We start from the raw sequence: 14677 nt of genomic DNA, 5'->3' as shown, positions 1-14677 counted from the left end.
AATGACACAGTAAAACCAGAGTGAAGGGCTCAGCACAGCACTGCGCAGAGCAAATGCTCAGCAAGCAGGGCTGCTAGAAAGTTCTCATGGCCTCTGGGGGCGGGGGCTGTCAGCAGAGACGAGGAGGAGTGGACGGGAGAGCAGACACGTCAGGCGGCTCGCTGGGGCGGGGAGGAGTCAAGAGCAATGCATCTACCCCCGTAAGTACGGGCCATGGGGGCAAACAGAAGCCGGAGAGAAGCAGCTGTGTCAGGGGCCGAGGGCAGTTTTTACCCTAAGTGTGATATGCCGGCAAGATGCCAAGTCCCAGTCAGGAGGCAGACGGACACGGGAGATGGAGGCAGCAGCCAAGTCTGCGGGGTGACCCAGACATGTAGACGATGGCGAGTTCTCTTGCAGCAATGACTGAGGCAGGTTGCAAAGGGGACAGTCCTACTGAGAGGGAGGAGAGAGGCAGAGACAGAGACAGGGACTGGAAGAGACCCAGAGGAGAGGCGGAGACATCAGGAGAGAGAGAACAGATCAAGCACAGAAACTGGGAACAAGAATACCCAAAGGCGGAAAGACTTCTCTTCCCTGAATGATGTGTGGAAAACTGGCCATTCACAGAAAAAGAACAAAACTGGCCGTACCTTATTCCCTCACATACATTAACTTGAAATCAGACTTAGACGTAGGACCTGAAACCTACATTCCTTCAGAACTCCTAGAAGGAAACAGCTCCTGATTAGGGTCTTGGCAACAATTTTTTGGACGTGCTGCCTCGAGCACAAGCAATAACATGAAAGATAAACAGGTGAGACCACGCCAGACCGAACGCTTCTGCGCAGCAAAGGAAATGACCAACAAATCGAAAGGGCAACCTATAGATTCGAAGAAAGTATTTGCAAATGACACATCTCATAAGATGCCCCTTACCTCTCCACAACACATAAGGAACTTCTACAATTCAGTCACAGAAAAACAAAGACTCCAATTAATAAGTGGGCAAAAGACTGACACAGCCATTTGTCCAAAAAAAGACACACAAATGGCCAACCATCATCAGGGAAACGGCCACCAACCCTCCCCACCCCCACCCCCCCCGCCAGGACAGCTATTATCAAAAAGGCAAGCGTTGGCGAGGTGGAGAAAGGGGAGCCCTGCTGCAAACTGCTGCAGCCTCTGTGGAGAACAGTATGGACGCTCCTCAAGAAACTAAAAAAACTGCCACGCGATTCAGTGATCCCACTTCTGAGCATTTACATGAAGGAAACAAAACCACGGTCTCAGGCACCTGCGTCCCCGTGTCTACTGAGCTGCTGCTCACAACACCCACAACACGGAAATGACATCAACATCCGTCAAGAGATGAATGAACGAAGAAGGTGTGGTGCATGTAAACAATGGTCATAAAAAGAGGAAGGAGATCCTGCCATTTGTAACCGCATGGATGGATCTCGAAGGCATTACACTAAATGAAGTAAGTCTGATGGGGGCGTCTGGGTGGCTCAGTCGGTTGAGCATCTGACTCTTGATTTCAGCTCAAGTCATGATCCCATGGTCACAGGATCAAGCCCCGCGTTAGGCTCCACACTGAGTAGAGACTGCTTGGGACCTTCTCTCTCTCTCTCTCTCTCTCTGCCCCTACCCCACTCGTGCTTGCTCTAAAATAACAATAAATAAAATGAAATACGTCAGACAAATAAAGACTAACACCACACGATCTCACTTACACGTGGAATCTGAAACGGCCACTCAGAGGCCGAGTGCACACGGAGCTGCAGAGGACGAGGGGTGGGAGACTCGGGTGAAGAGGGTCAGAGGCACCAATCTCCAGTTATTCGCCCTGAGCCGCAGCATTCCGCACCCTGACTCTCGTTAATGCTGCAGTACAGCGCCTTGGAAAGGTGCTAAGAAAGCACATCTTAGGAAAACACAGAGTGTCACCGTGTGGGGTGACGGACGCTGCCTGAGCCCCCCGTGGCCATCACTCCACAGCGTCCCCGCACGCCCAGGCAGTATGCCACAGCCTTCGGCAGTAAACCGTTACAAAGTCACGTCTGTCTCGGGAAAGCTGGCGGCGGGGGGACAGACACCAGGCACACGGACAGCTAAGAGGCTGGAAAGAAAGGGTCATGGAGGAAGGTGGGTGGGGGGGGGGGTGTCTGTCCCACAGACACAGGGGGAGCACACGAGGCCTCTGCGCACGTGTCCTGCTCACACGGTGATGGTGGAGAAAGCAGAGCGAGAGCCAAGCGCAAAGCGCAGGAAAACCTCCAGAGATGTTTGCTGTGAGAAGCTGTGAAGTGGGGAGAGAGGCCAGGGGAGGAACACGAGCTAAGAAGAGTCGGTGTGTTTCTAATTAGGGGCGCAGTTCTCAGCACAGCCTCGGGCAGGAAGGAAAGACAACATGCACGTTACTACACCCTGCACAACGGGGACGGGGAAGCGCGTGTGGGAGACTCAGGACTCACAGGGGACAGGGGGCACGTGCGGGAGGCTCAGGACATGAGGAGAAGAGTAGATGGGGAAGAGGAGCCGGGAGGAAGGGTCAGGTGTGCCGATCCCAGGAGGGTGGGAAGCAGAGCCGGGGGTGGTGGGACACACACAGACTCGTAAAGGCTCTAGGGGCTGCGGGTCCTGCCGTGACACCCGCCTCTGATGTTCGCCACCTGGGAAATGCCTGGTTTCCGCCTCTATCAGGTGGCAGCCTGCGCCCTGAGGCCTGTCCTCCTGCACAGCAGGGCCGCCGCTGCCAGGAAGCAGTCTGGGCCAAACAAGCCCCTGTAGAGGGCGGGGGCCGCTAAGAGCTGCACCAAAGAAACACAGGAAAAAGGACGCAGGTCACTTCCAGCCCAAGGCACCTTCTTATCTACCTTCCCTCTGCTGCTCCTCAGCCAGCAAGGCCGGGGTGCGGACCCCCAGGAAGGACAGGGGCCTGGGCTCCGGTCTCCACGCGGAGAAGAGCCCCCAGGGCACCGGGACATCGCCCTGCACGGGCACAGGGACGGGAACAGCCCTCTGCTGGGGGCCACGGAGACGGTGCGTGCTCGTCATAGCAGCTATGTGGGGAGTGCGAGTACCTGGCCGGGTTAGAAGGTGCTCGGGGTGGGGCCTCCCTCCCCAGCCTCAGGCAGCGACCACCGGGGGAAGGAAGGCCCAGGGCACAATGTCCAATGTTACTGGGATGCCGGGGGAGCCAGGTGGGCCTGGTGACACTGACAAAGGACTGAAGGGCACCCTGGGGCAGGAGGGCACCCGGAGGCTGTGCACAGGGCAGGCTCCCCTTGTCCTGTCCCCCGGAGCTGAGGTCGGTCCAGGAGCCCTGCAGGCAGGGCTGGGGCGGGTGGGAGAAGCAGGCTGGGGAGGCAGGGGCTCTTGCGTCACTGGACTCCCGGGGGGTGGGATAGGCCATCGGCGACCCAGGCAGTTCAGTGTCAGAGAGGACGAAGGGCTGGAAAAAACTGGGTGGGGTTTTCATTCTGGGTTTTACCATACGCCCTTTTGGGGCCTCAGCTCTCTCCTCAGTAAAAAGGGGAGGTCTCGCAGAGCCGCGCTAAGGATGGATGGGGCACCGCCGCACCCCCGCAGCCCATGGTCGTGCAGAGCGACCCTCCGCAGGCCCCACCTCACTGCAGAGTGTGACTGGATCAGTGTCCATGTTGTTACTGTGGTAGGAACCATGTTCTCCCCCTTCCAGCCTTCCTGCATGCGGGGGGCAACACTGACCCTTCCGGAAGCACCGCGAAGGAGCTCTGCCAGCCTTCCCACTCTGCCCGGAAGGAGGGAAGCGAGCATGCGGTGCCCGCCTTTCGCCACCCCCGGCCCTGCTTCCAGGAGGGTTGGGAACGGCTCTATCGCCCACTGCTGCCCTTGGTGGGGCGGGCATCTGGACCTCGGTGGGGAAGGGCGCGCGATGCGGACTTGGACTCCAACACAGTGAGCAGCCTGGACTGACTATGGCCACTGGCCAGAGGGCTTCAACCCAGGCCTCGGCCCGTGCCTTGCGTCCTGCCACCTGCTTCTAACTGGCTCATCTCGGCGGAGAGGACAGGGTGTTAGTTACCCAGGTTCATAGGAGACCAGGTGTATTTCTGGGCTATTGTGTTTATGTTGGATTGAATCTGAAATAGGCAAACGATTTTGGATTCATATCCCCTTCCCTAAGGGACTGGAGTCAGAAGTCAAGGCCATTATTCAGACTAGTTCCTATTTTGAGAAATAATACCTGAAAGGGACAAATTTGAAAGTCTCCATTTTTAGTGGAGGAGTGGAATTCACTGCCTTTGTTTAAGCAAAGCATAAATAAAAATTACCAACTCTGTGCGAAGTGCACCCTATTTATATAAAAGTACACGATGGCTTACTTAAACTCCATCTCAAAACCAACCATGGTAATTCTGTCCCCCAGGATCTTTAAAAGAAACACAAAGTAAACAAGACGGAAAGAGACATTTATATTCACAGACACCTTACTTGCAAACACTGAACCAATGAACAGCCTCCGAAGATAAGGCAGCAAAGTCCACGTGCCTGGCACCAAGTCCCCCCACTCCCTGTCCTGGTAGAGCAGCCACGAGCCACTTGGGGCTCTTCAAGCTTAAGTCAATTTAAATTAAATAAAATGAAAAACAGCTCCTTAAACCCACTAGCCACATTTCAAGTGCCCAAAAGCCACACGCGGCTGGAGGCAAGTGGATCAGTGCACACGGAATGTTCCCGCAATGCAGGAAGCACTCTAGGCGGCCCTGCAGTGGACCAGTGAGAAGAGAAGAGCAGGAAGTGAGAGCGGCAAGCTGCCGCACACCCTGAATGGCACAGAACTCCATGTGACGTGCAGAAGGACACAGAACAGGTCACTCTTGTCCCAAAAGGGTTAGAAAGCAGCATTCAGAGATGAACTGGTGTCCTGGGATCAGACCCAAACCAGCCGATGGCCAAATTATCAAAATGACCAACATGCTAAAAATGACCTATTATTCACATGACATAATTATTTTCTCAACTTATTACAGTGCGTCAGTGACACATAAATCCAAAGATCTTCAAAACAAAAATTCTTTCAACATTAGTTAAAATGAAGAGGGCTTGAAACTCGAGTCTGTTGGAAAATTCAGTGCCGGCCATGCCAGTGTCCGCGGGCGACAGCCACAAAGACGCCTCCTTCTCCGCGACCCCAGCCCCCACCTGCCTGCCCAGTCACGCTCTGACCCTTGCCCATGTGCTCCCAGGGGCCTTCAGGCCTCAGCCGAACAGATCCCAGACCCCGCCCTCCCTCCTCACCCCGCCTTTGCCTATCACCACACTGCCTGCGTCCTTCCCCGGAAACAGCCAGACTGCTGCTTCTCTGTGCACTGTCCTCCCCACCGGACTGCGAGAGCCACATCGCCTGGCTGACCACCACGCACCCAGAGCACAGCCCGGGCCGGTGGACTGGGCACGTCCTTGCCAGATGAAGAAAGGCGGAAAAGGACAGCTGCCTCTTGCTCTGACGTGTGTACACGATGTGCGTGTTTTAATCTGTACTAAAGTCACATGCACACAACTTAAACACCCAGTAACAGAGAGGGGCGCTGACCTTACGAGTGCCCTGCCCCGTCACCTTCAGGCAACCGCTTGTTGTCTTCTGTCTCTACGTCTCACACTTGCCTCCAATATTCCACTCGACGTGCTTAACTGCTCATAGCAGACCATCGACTGTCTACTCCTCTGGCCTTCCTGTCAGGAAGTAATCCTCGCTCCCTCTCGATGAACACTGCCCAACCTGTCACCTGTCCGTGAGGGCCAGCACACTGGAGGCTCACACACTCACACGCACAGGATCATGCCGGGGCTGAGACCACAGGTGGCCAGAGGCTCTCCTTCCGGCCACGGGGAAGAAGCCCATTGAAGGACAGAGGCGACACAGCAATCAGAGCCGAAGTGTGGCAATACTCAACATGACAACAGAATTCAAACGCCTGAGGTGCTCGTTCCTAAAGAGAACAGTGACCCCTATACTTCCAGGACCTCAGACCAGTAATTGCTTCTCTTGCCGCAGCGTCGGAAGGCGTCCTGCCCCGGCCACTGGCACTGCTGATCTGCTGAGTCATGCTGGGTAGTGGTTAGAGACTCTCTCGACTAGAGAGGAGATGCAGCTCACTCACGTGACCTATCAATTCAAGTTATCACAGTTTTAGTTCTATTGCCTCCTTAGCCTCTATTATTTTTTGTTGTGTCAGCTTTATAATTTTTTAAACGTTTATTTATTTGTGAGAGACAGACAGAATGAGTGGGGAAGGGACAGAGAGAGGGAGTGAGAGAATCCCAAGCAGGTTCTTCGCTGCCAGCACAGAGCCTGAGGCGGGGCTCGAACTCCCAAACCGTGAGATCATGACCTGAGCCTAAACCAAGAGTCAGACGCTCAACTGACTGAGCCACCCAGGCATCCCTTGCTGTGTGGTAGGGTCCTCTCCTTAAGGAAAGAAATCAAACATCAAGACAACCTGACTACACAAGTAAGTGACAACATCCCTCATGACCTTGTAACAGGAAAGCAGTTAGTCAGACTATCTGTTTATGTGTTATTGTATACAAGAGACAAAGAAATAAAAAAATATATAAAAAACTACACCACATGGTGTTTGGGGCTCAGTTCTTTGGGTACGAACGCAACTGAGCAGTGCCGGCAGGAATAAAGTTGCTTCCTCGAAAAAAAAAAAAAGCCTCGGTGTCACGACTCTCTGTGCAAGATTGGGTCAACTTTAGATATGATTATATAAACCCCAACAATGCAAGATGACATTAGTGACCCTTCCATCCTCTACTGCTTCTTCTACCTTTTGCTCCCAAATTAAGTTAGCTTCTCTTTTATTTTCCTCAGAAATTAACACATTTTCATTCTGTTCTGAAACTACAGTTACAAGTAACTTTTCAATGTTTATTCATACTTTGATTATAAAACTAGCATGGAGGAGGGCACTTGTGGGGATGAGCACTGGGTGTTATATGGAAAACAACTTGACAGTAAACTATTTACAAAATAAATAAAACTGAAAACTCAAACAAAATTTATATCATGATTACGTAAATATAGTTCCCAACAAAGCTAAGGAACCTAAAAGAATGACATTTCTTTCTATACGTCCTTGGTCATGTTATTTGTTTTTCCTAGAGATTAGAACTGCCTCTCATTTTTCCTGCTAAGAGAAGAAATCTATGGCTGTACCCCATAACTAAAGTCTTCCAGCCTCTCACTCATTCAATCTAAACCAGGGCATTCTTCTTGAAAACACTCATTTCGTCTTAGAAAACACTGACTGTCCAAATGCAGATCAGCTGCTTCCTATGCAAGCTGCATGGCTGCCATCTGTGACTTCTTTCTTCAGGTCACTATCCTTTTATCTCCACAACCGTATATAAAGGTACAAAAAGATCTTGGGCCTCCAAATCTTTAAAAGAGAAGGAAGCCCTCAGGTTTACTCTTTTCACCAACAACACATTTTCTAATGCACAGTGAGCAGGGCAGAGCTTGCACTGGGCACCAAGTTCCCACCTCTGAGAGTGCACAGTACAGGACAGAGACCGCACAGATGCTCTATGCAGCTCAGTCTGAGGCACCTACCCGACTTGAAGATGTGGATGAGACACATGAGCAGCGTGCCCAGTTCTTGGCAATAGAACGTATGTTGCTGTTCACTCATTTCCACTCTGAGCTGCTTTGTAACAATATCCTCCAAAAGAATGCCAACCAGTTGTAGCAGAAATCTTCAAAGAAAGGGAAAAATATGATGGTGAATTAGGTGACTGTTACAGAGCACTCATGTGACAGATGGTAGACACGGGTGGAATAAAGATATAAGTGAAGTGAACAAAGTGTAGCATTTAGTACCATCCCTTTGGATCAACTCACTTTCTCTCTCTGCACATCACCTCCCTCACTTGTGAGATAGCAGTAAAGATATCACTTCAGGACTGTTAAAAGGCTAAAACGACATTTGGCGTTTTGTTTTTCTTAATATATTTATTTCTGAGAGCCAGAAAGAGACAGCATAAGCAGAGGAGGTGCAGAGAGAGAGGGAGACACAGAATCCGAAGCAGGCTCCAGGTTCTGAGCTGTCAGCACAGAACCCGACGCGGGGCTCAAACTCATGAACTGTGAGATCATGACCTGAGCCGAAGTAGAACACTCAACCGACTAAGCCACCCAGGCGCCCTGATATGCAGTGTTTCTTTAAAGCTTTGCAAACCATAAAGCGTCACAGAAACAGAAGCTGACAATCCATTATAGGAATTTAATGTTTTGGATCCACTTTAGCCACCTGCTTAAATGTAGCAGAGGGAGCCATGGGCCACCTTGTTGAACTTGAAAACAAGAGGGTGTCAAGCAGGTTTACTGGATTTACCTCCACAAACACACAAGCATCTCCAATGAGGACCAATCAAGGGGCAGCTACACGGATGACCTGCCTAGAAGGAGCACGTCAGCACAAAGCTCGCTCCCAGGACATCTCGCCAGCTCTACCCTACTGAGCACACCCGGGATGTAGAAATGGTGGCTGCAGGCCCGTCTACGCAACAAGCATTTACTGGGCCTGACTTGTGGTCACTGCCTCAAGGAGGTTCCAAAGAATCTGCAAGGGCAGACACGATCTGACGCCACAAGCACAGCCAGGGGAGTGCAGTGGGAACGGCCACGCTGGCGGGAAGGAGGATTTAGTACTGACTGCTTACAACGGCCAACACGCATGAGAATACAAAGGAGACAGACTTTTAGCGGGTCTTCTTAGATTTTTTAAATTCCCTTCAGCACAGAGGGCATGCCGCCCTCAGCCCCCACTGCCAGGGTGAGCCACTGTGTGGTCTTTAACGAGGACGCCAGACGCGATGTGACAGAGCTGCAGGACAGACACGGACCCGGGGCCACAGGTGAGGCACGTCGGGCAGAGCAAGCACACACACAGACCTCTTTGCCCCACTCGCGGCGCTGAAGCGACACCGGGAGTGACTGCAGACTTACGGACGGGCCGCAGGCCACGGGCTGCTCAAAGGCGCAGAAAGAGAGCATACCTTGAGAATGTTTCTTCCGGCAGGCTCTTCATTTGTGTCCCTTCACTGTGTTCTTCCGGTGTCAAAGTACTGTCCCCCTCTCTTAGCCTATTAATTATTGGACAGGAGATTAAATACGGAGAGAAGGAGAGCTCCTGGATACGAGAAAGAACAATGTCCTCAGTGGACTGGGAGATGAGAACCCTCAAAATGGCCAGGATTCCTGATATCCACAGCTGAACAGTGCTCACGGGTGCCTGAAAGAAAGAGCATACGATATAAAGTAAAAAGAGAATTAAATTTTTCCTAACTGCCAGTTTCATGAATGAAAATGACCCCTGTTTTACCATTCTATCAAGAAAGCCAATATATTGTCATTAGTTCAAAAGTGTGGTCCCAGATAAGCAGCATCAATGCCATCTGGGAATTGGTTTACAATGCAAATTCTCAGCCCCAGCAGGGCCCTAAGGCAGCTGACGAACCGCCGCACCACAAGGTGATGAAGCCGAGACACCGTCACGACGCGGGACACTCACCATTGTGTCTGGAGTGACAAACATACTCCGTAAAAGCATGTCCACGGGACGGAGGGAAGAAGGGGCCAGAATCTCAAATAAAGTATTCAGGACACCAAGGGCTTCATGAGAATCGATGTGCATCTGTTGCAATCAAACATCATAAAGATTTTCCCGTAAGCCAACAAAAATGTTAACATTTCTACTTCAAGTTAGGTACCTCAAGGTCAAATGACCTTGACCGTCCCATCAGCAGCAGCCCTGCATTTGAATGCATCTTCACGTTAGCAGTGAAGCGAGCAAACAACCTTTAGAGTGCTGTGGCTGCAAAAGGTTTTCTGCAAGGGAAATCTTCTCATTTAGATTTTACTATGTCAACAATGTTTGTTTTCTCTAAGAATCCAAATAGCTGAAAAGTATAAAAAAACCAGCTGGAACTGCACCAGCTGGGATGATCCCCTGGCACGTTCTGGGATGAGTCCCTAACGCAGCTCTCCGTACACACATCATGTACCTAAGTGGGGTGTCAACCACATTCTTGCCTTCTTTGCCTTCCCTGCACCCCATCCCTACTGGGCCGGTTACGATGAGTATTAACAGGTTGGCGGACGGTTAACTTGTGAACACCACGGGGGCCGAATGCACCCCCCCAACACACACACAGTTGAAAATTCATGTGTAACTTCTGACTCCCCCTACTAACAGCCTACTGCTGACCAAAAGCCTAGCCAGTGACACAGTGAGTGACACGTACTGTGTACGTGTATTATGTGTTCTCACAACACTGGGAGCTAAAGAAGACAAAATGTTATTAAGAAAATCATAAGGAAGACGAAATATGTCTGTAGTACCGCCCTGTACTTGGGGAAAAGCATCCACAGGGAAGTGGACCTGTGCAGTTCAAACCTTGTTTTCCTGGGGTCAACTGTACAGACTCTTGAACTTTCCCCATTTCCTATAATCACTCTCTCTCTCTCTCTCTCTCTCTCTCTCTCTCTCTCTCTCTCTCTCTCTCTCTCACACACACACACACACACACACACACACACACACACACACACAGTTTTAAGTTGTTTTCAACTCTCTTTTTTTTTTCTTAAAAACACAATGGAGGGGAGCCTGGGTAGCTCAGTCAGTTAAGCGTCCGACTATGGCTCAGGTCATGATCTCAGTTTGTAGGTTCGAGGCCCACATCTGGCTCTGTGCTGACAGCTCAGAGCCTGGAACCTGCTTCAGGTTCTGTGTCTCCCTCTCTCTCTGCCTCTCCCCTGCTCACACTCTGTCTCTCTCTCTGTCTCAAAAATAAACATAAAAAAAAAAAATCTGACATTTTTAACAGATGCAAAATATTCCAACCTAAGGTTCTACCATAACGTGTTCAGCCGCCGCCTTCCTGACATCATTGCTAAGAGCGTGTCCACACCCAGGAAACATGGTGTGTTTCTCACGCGCCTATGTGTCCCCCTCAGTGAGGAAACCATCCCGAGAGCCTGTGCTCGCCCGTTTCTCCCCCCTGGGCCTGCACCTGCCCCTCCAGCCCCGGTTCTTCTAGGTCCCCAGGAGGAGCACGTGTGCCCACAGCAGGTGACCCCAGTGAGTGCTGTGGGGGCGATCCTCCCCTCCGTCTCTGCCCCCAGTGAACCCTGAGCGTTCCCTCCGCCTCTGGCCGCCCCCCCCAACCTGTTCCTTCTCAGCTTCCTTCCCAGGCCTCACGCTCACACCTGAGCCACGCGTCGGCACCCCCCACGCCCCTCGTCCGCTCCCCGGTGGGCTCCAGGCTCCTAAATGCAGGGTCAGCTTCCAGCTTGCCTGCTCAGCCCTCTCTTCCCCACAAAATGCCTTCCTTCCTTGGCTTTAACAATGTCCCCCCTCCCTCCACCTCCTCCGCAGACTCATCCTCACCTCCAGCCCCTAAGCTCAGAGCTCAGCCTTCTCCTTGCCCCCATCTACCTGGGACCAGCTCCCACGGTGACCTCTTCCCATCCCGACGTTCACCCGCTTCCCAGCTGCGTCTTGACAACGGCAGACTCAGACATCCAAGTGCCCACCTTGGCTCCCTGGGTGCCCTTGGGCGTGCCGGCTGCACACATCCAAAGTGGGTCCTCCCCCCGACCTGGGCACCCCCCGCCCGTGGGGAAGACAGGGCGCCTCCCTCCTCACACCGGCACGGAAGCCGCGAGCAAAGCTTACTGGTTCTGCTTTCACGCTGCGTCTGGCAGGCGGCTACTGCTTGCCACACGGTCCCCCTCCCGGTGCACGCCACCCCGTGCCTCATGCAGGTCCCCTGCTCTGCGTGCACGCCCACCCTGAGGCCGTCCTCAGCTCTCAAATCACACCAGGCCACCCTCTACAGGCCTCCCCAGGCCCAAGGGGCCCTCCCCAACGCCCAGGCCCTCGCTGCCCTCCCCGCTCCCCACGGCCGCTCTCTTCCACCCATAAGCCTCTCGATGTTCTGTGAACCCACTGGGCAGGCTCCCACCTCAGGCTCTGCACCGCTGACCAGCCTAGAGAGCTCTAACCCGGTCAAGTCCACACAAACTTAGCAACGTAGCCCTGCCGCAACCTCTCCTCTCTCCTCGGCCTTGCCTCCAGTCCCTGCTGTCATCTGGTTTTACACATGTGACTACTTCCTGTTGTCTGTCACCTCCAGCTCCAGCCAATAAAACCGTCACTCCGAGAGGGCAGCCTCTCCACGGGCGCTGCTCACGCCGGGTCTGCGGCGGGGGCCGAGGGCCCCTGCACGTCCACGGGGAAGGCGCACCTGCGCTCAGCCGCCCGGCGGGCACTCGGCAGCGTCTCACAGACGTGCTCTCACACGGTTCACGGCGCACGTTCACCAGGTGTCCCAGCCTTCAGCCTCCACCTCCCTCAGGCTGTGTGTGTGGCAAGTAAGTGGGTGGAAGAAAGACCTGGACTATTATTCTAGACACAGGTCCACGGGCACGGAATCCAGGACCACGTTAAGACATCTCATTCCCCAACTTATTAAAACTGCCATAATCAGTATCCTCAGAAGCCAAGACTCTGTCCCTCCTGAGTGGCTTCGGGATGACAGGATGACAGGATGACAGGTCCCCTGGGAAATGAGAATGGGGCCGAAGCTCTGAAGACAGCACCTGCTACCGTAGCATGTCGACACATTCGCCCCAACCACCAGGAGCCAGGAGCCTGGCACGTTACCCAAACTGCCTGCTTCCTTGGCGGGGACGGTCAAGGTGAACAGACACGGTCGCCGAGTGCACCCAGAGCGCTGCCGACAGCTGCGGTTTCCTCCCTGCCGCCTCCAGGGGACACCCCGGCACCCTGTTTACGAAGGTGCTGCCGTGGGCACAGGGCATCCTGCCCGCTGACGCCTGGCGGCAGCCATGGCCCACAAACCCGTGCGATGGGGGCCCCGTTCTGCACAGCACAGCCAGCTCCTCCTTCCACCGCCATCCCGGGAACAACTGATCGCACTGTTTGCTTACAGACATTCCGACTGAACGACGGACCACTGCTGAACTGCTTTATGAGTGATAAGGAAAAACACACGTGAAGGTCACATAAAACGCCCGAGTGAGCAGAATGAGGGAGGCGGCGCCACCAGACAGGAAAGGCCTCGGCCCTGGAGTCAGCCCGGCATGCCCCAGCTGTGTACCCCTGGGCGGGCCGCATAACAGCTCTGAGCTGTGGACCGCTCTGTTGTCTTATGAAGCAGGAGACAACAGCAACCTGAGAAGGTCACTGAGAATAAACGAAAATCCCTGCTCTGTGACTGGCACCGATAAGGCACTGATAAGGATTGAAAACCAAATCTGTGAAATACCAGTCACAAGCGCCGCCTCGTAGAGGAGCCTCTGCCACTTACACACGCATCACAGTGACCGCACAGCAGACACAGACAGGGCACAAACCTGCTGCTTGGCCAGCATCGGGAGGATGACGTCGGCGACCTGCCGGGACAGCCGCTTCCACTTGTCCTCGCTCTCCCTGTGACACTGCTGCAGCACCAGGATGAACATCTCCAGCACCTGCGGGGACGGGCAGGTCAGACGCCAGGGCGCGGATGCACGCGAGGCCCGGGGAGGGCCTGCTGCCCCCGACGCAGCCCTGGCGTGGGGACTCACGGCACGTGGGACACGGGAAGAAAGCCCAAGGGCACAGCCCAGCTGCACGCTCCTCGGGCTCTCCCACCATCGCAGTACTTCTGTGGAATTTACAACATCTCACCATCAGAAAAAAGGCACAAAAAGAAAGTCAAATTTATATAAACTTGTGGAAAAACACGAACACAGCCTTGACTAAGCTGTTCTACAGATGCCTCATGACTTTTGTGTATGTTAATTCCAACTCGGTGCTCTTTACGAAGGGAATCTCCTACCGAGCGGTACTTGCCTTCAGAAGAGTATCCACGGTCGAGCACCAGTTCTGAACAAAGATCTCTAAAACCCTGTTTTTGTAAATAAAGTTTTATCGGCACACATTATACCCCTTCATGACCACACGGGCTGAGACGTCGTCCACAGCAGCTGGCATGAGGGGTCGGAACCGACGTCCTACAGCCTGCGACACTGAAAATGCCTGTCACCTGCGTGTTTAGAGAAGACGCTGTCACCTGGCCTACACGAGCGCCACAGGGAGACGCGCCACCTAGGCCCGCTCTCCACAGCTGCCTCTCTGCTCCGGGGGCCTGGCGGCCCTTCTCCCCCAGGAGGGGAGCGTGTGCTCCATGCCAACTCTCCTCAGCAAGGCTGGCCGACCCCGTCCTCTAGAAAGGCAGAAGAGGTCCCCGAGTGCGTGTGGCTGACAGGCCGCTCTAGGCCTCCCTCCAACCCAGTGTGCTTGGTACTTTACGTTGCAATTGTGGGGTTTCATTAAACATCACAGAGATTCACTGAAACAAGAACGCACAAGGAAAGCGTTTCCACGAGAGAAGCTTATGACTTTATGATTCAAAGACCAATAGCCTAACAAGACTTCTGAAACACTGAGGGCCAGGCAAGCGTTCAAGCTAAGAGCAAGTCACTCTGCATGCGGGCCACCCGGAACAGCCTGAAATTCCTGCTCCACCTTAAGGAACACAAAATGACAACCAGCACAGAAGAAAAGGCCCTGGTCTTACCTACAACAACATATGGTAAACAGACTTACAAATAAAGCCTTTGGATTACTTT

General features: G+C 53.3%; 1 protein-coding gene across 1 annotated transcript in view; it reads right to left on the bottom strand.

Annotated features, from left to right (window-relative positions):
- The window catches only part of HTT (huntingtin), a 134606-nt gene that overhangs the window by 38725 nt on the left and 81204 nt on the right, over nucleotides 1-14677 (bottom strand). The window contains exons 37-40 of the mRNA XM_039232151.1: nucleotides 13418-13534; nucleotides 9546-9668; nucleotides 9031-9266; nucleotides 7586-7728 (exon numbers count right to left, since the gene is read on the bottom strand). Of these exons, the coding sequence (XP_039088082.1) occupies nucleotides 7586-7728; nucleotides 9031-9266; nucleotides 9546-9668; nucleotides 13418-13534 (619 nt within the window). The remainder of the gene's footprint in view (nucleotides 1-7585; nucleotides 7729-9030; nucleotides 9267-9545; nucleotides 9669-13417; nucleotides 13535-14677) is intronic.

The sequence above is a fragment of the Hyaena hyaena genome, unplaced genomic scaffold (genome assembly GCF_003009895.1).
Source record: "Hyaena hyaena isolate Hyena2069 unplaced genomic scaffold, ASM300989v1 scaffold_63, whole genome shotgun sequence".
Lineage (NCBI taxonomy): Eukaryota > Metazoa > Chordata > Mammalia > Carnivora > Hyaenidae > Hyaena > Hyaena hyaena.
This window is presented reverse-complemented; position numbering and strand designations above follow the sequence as displayed.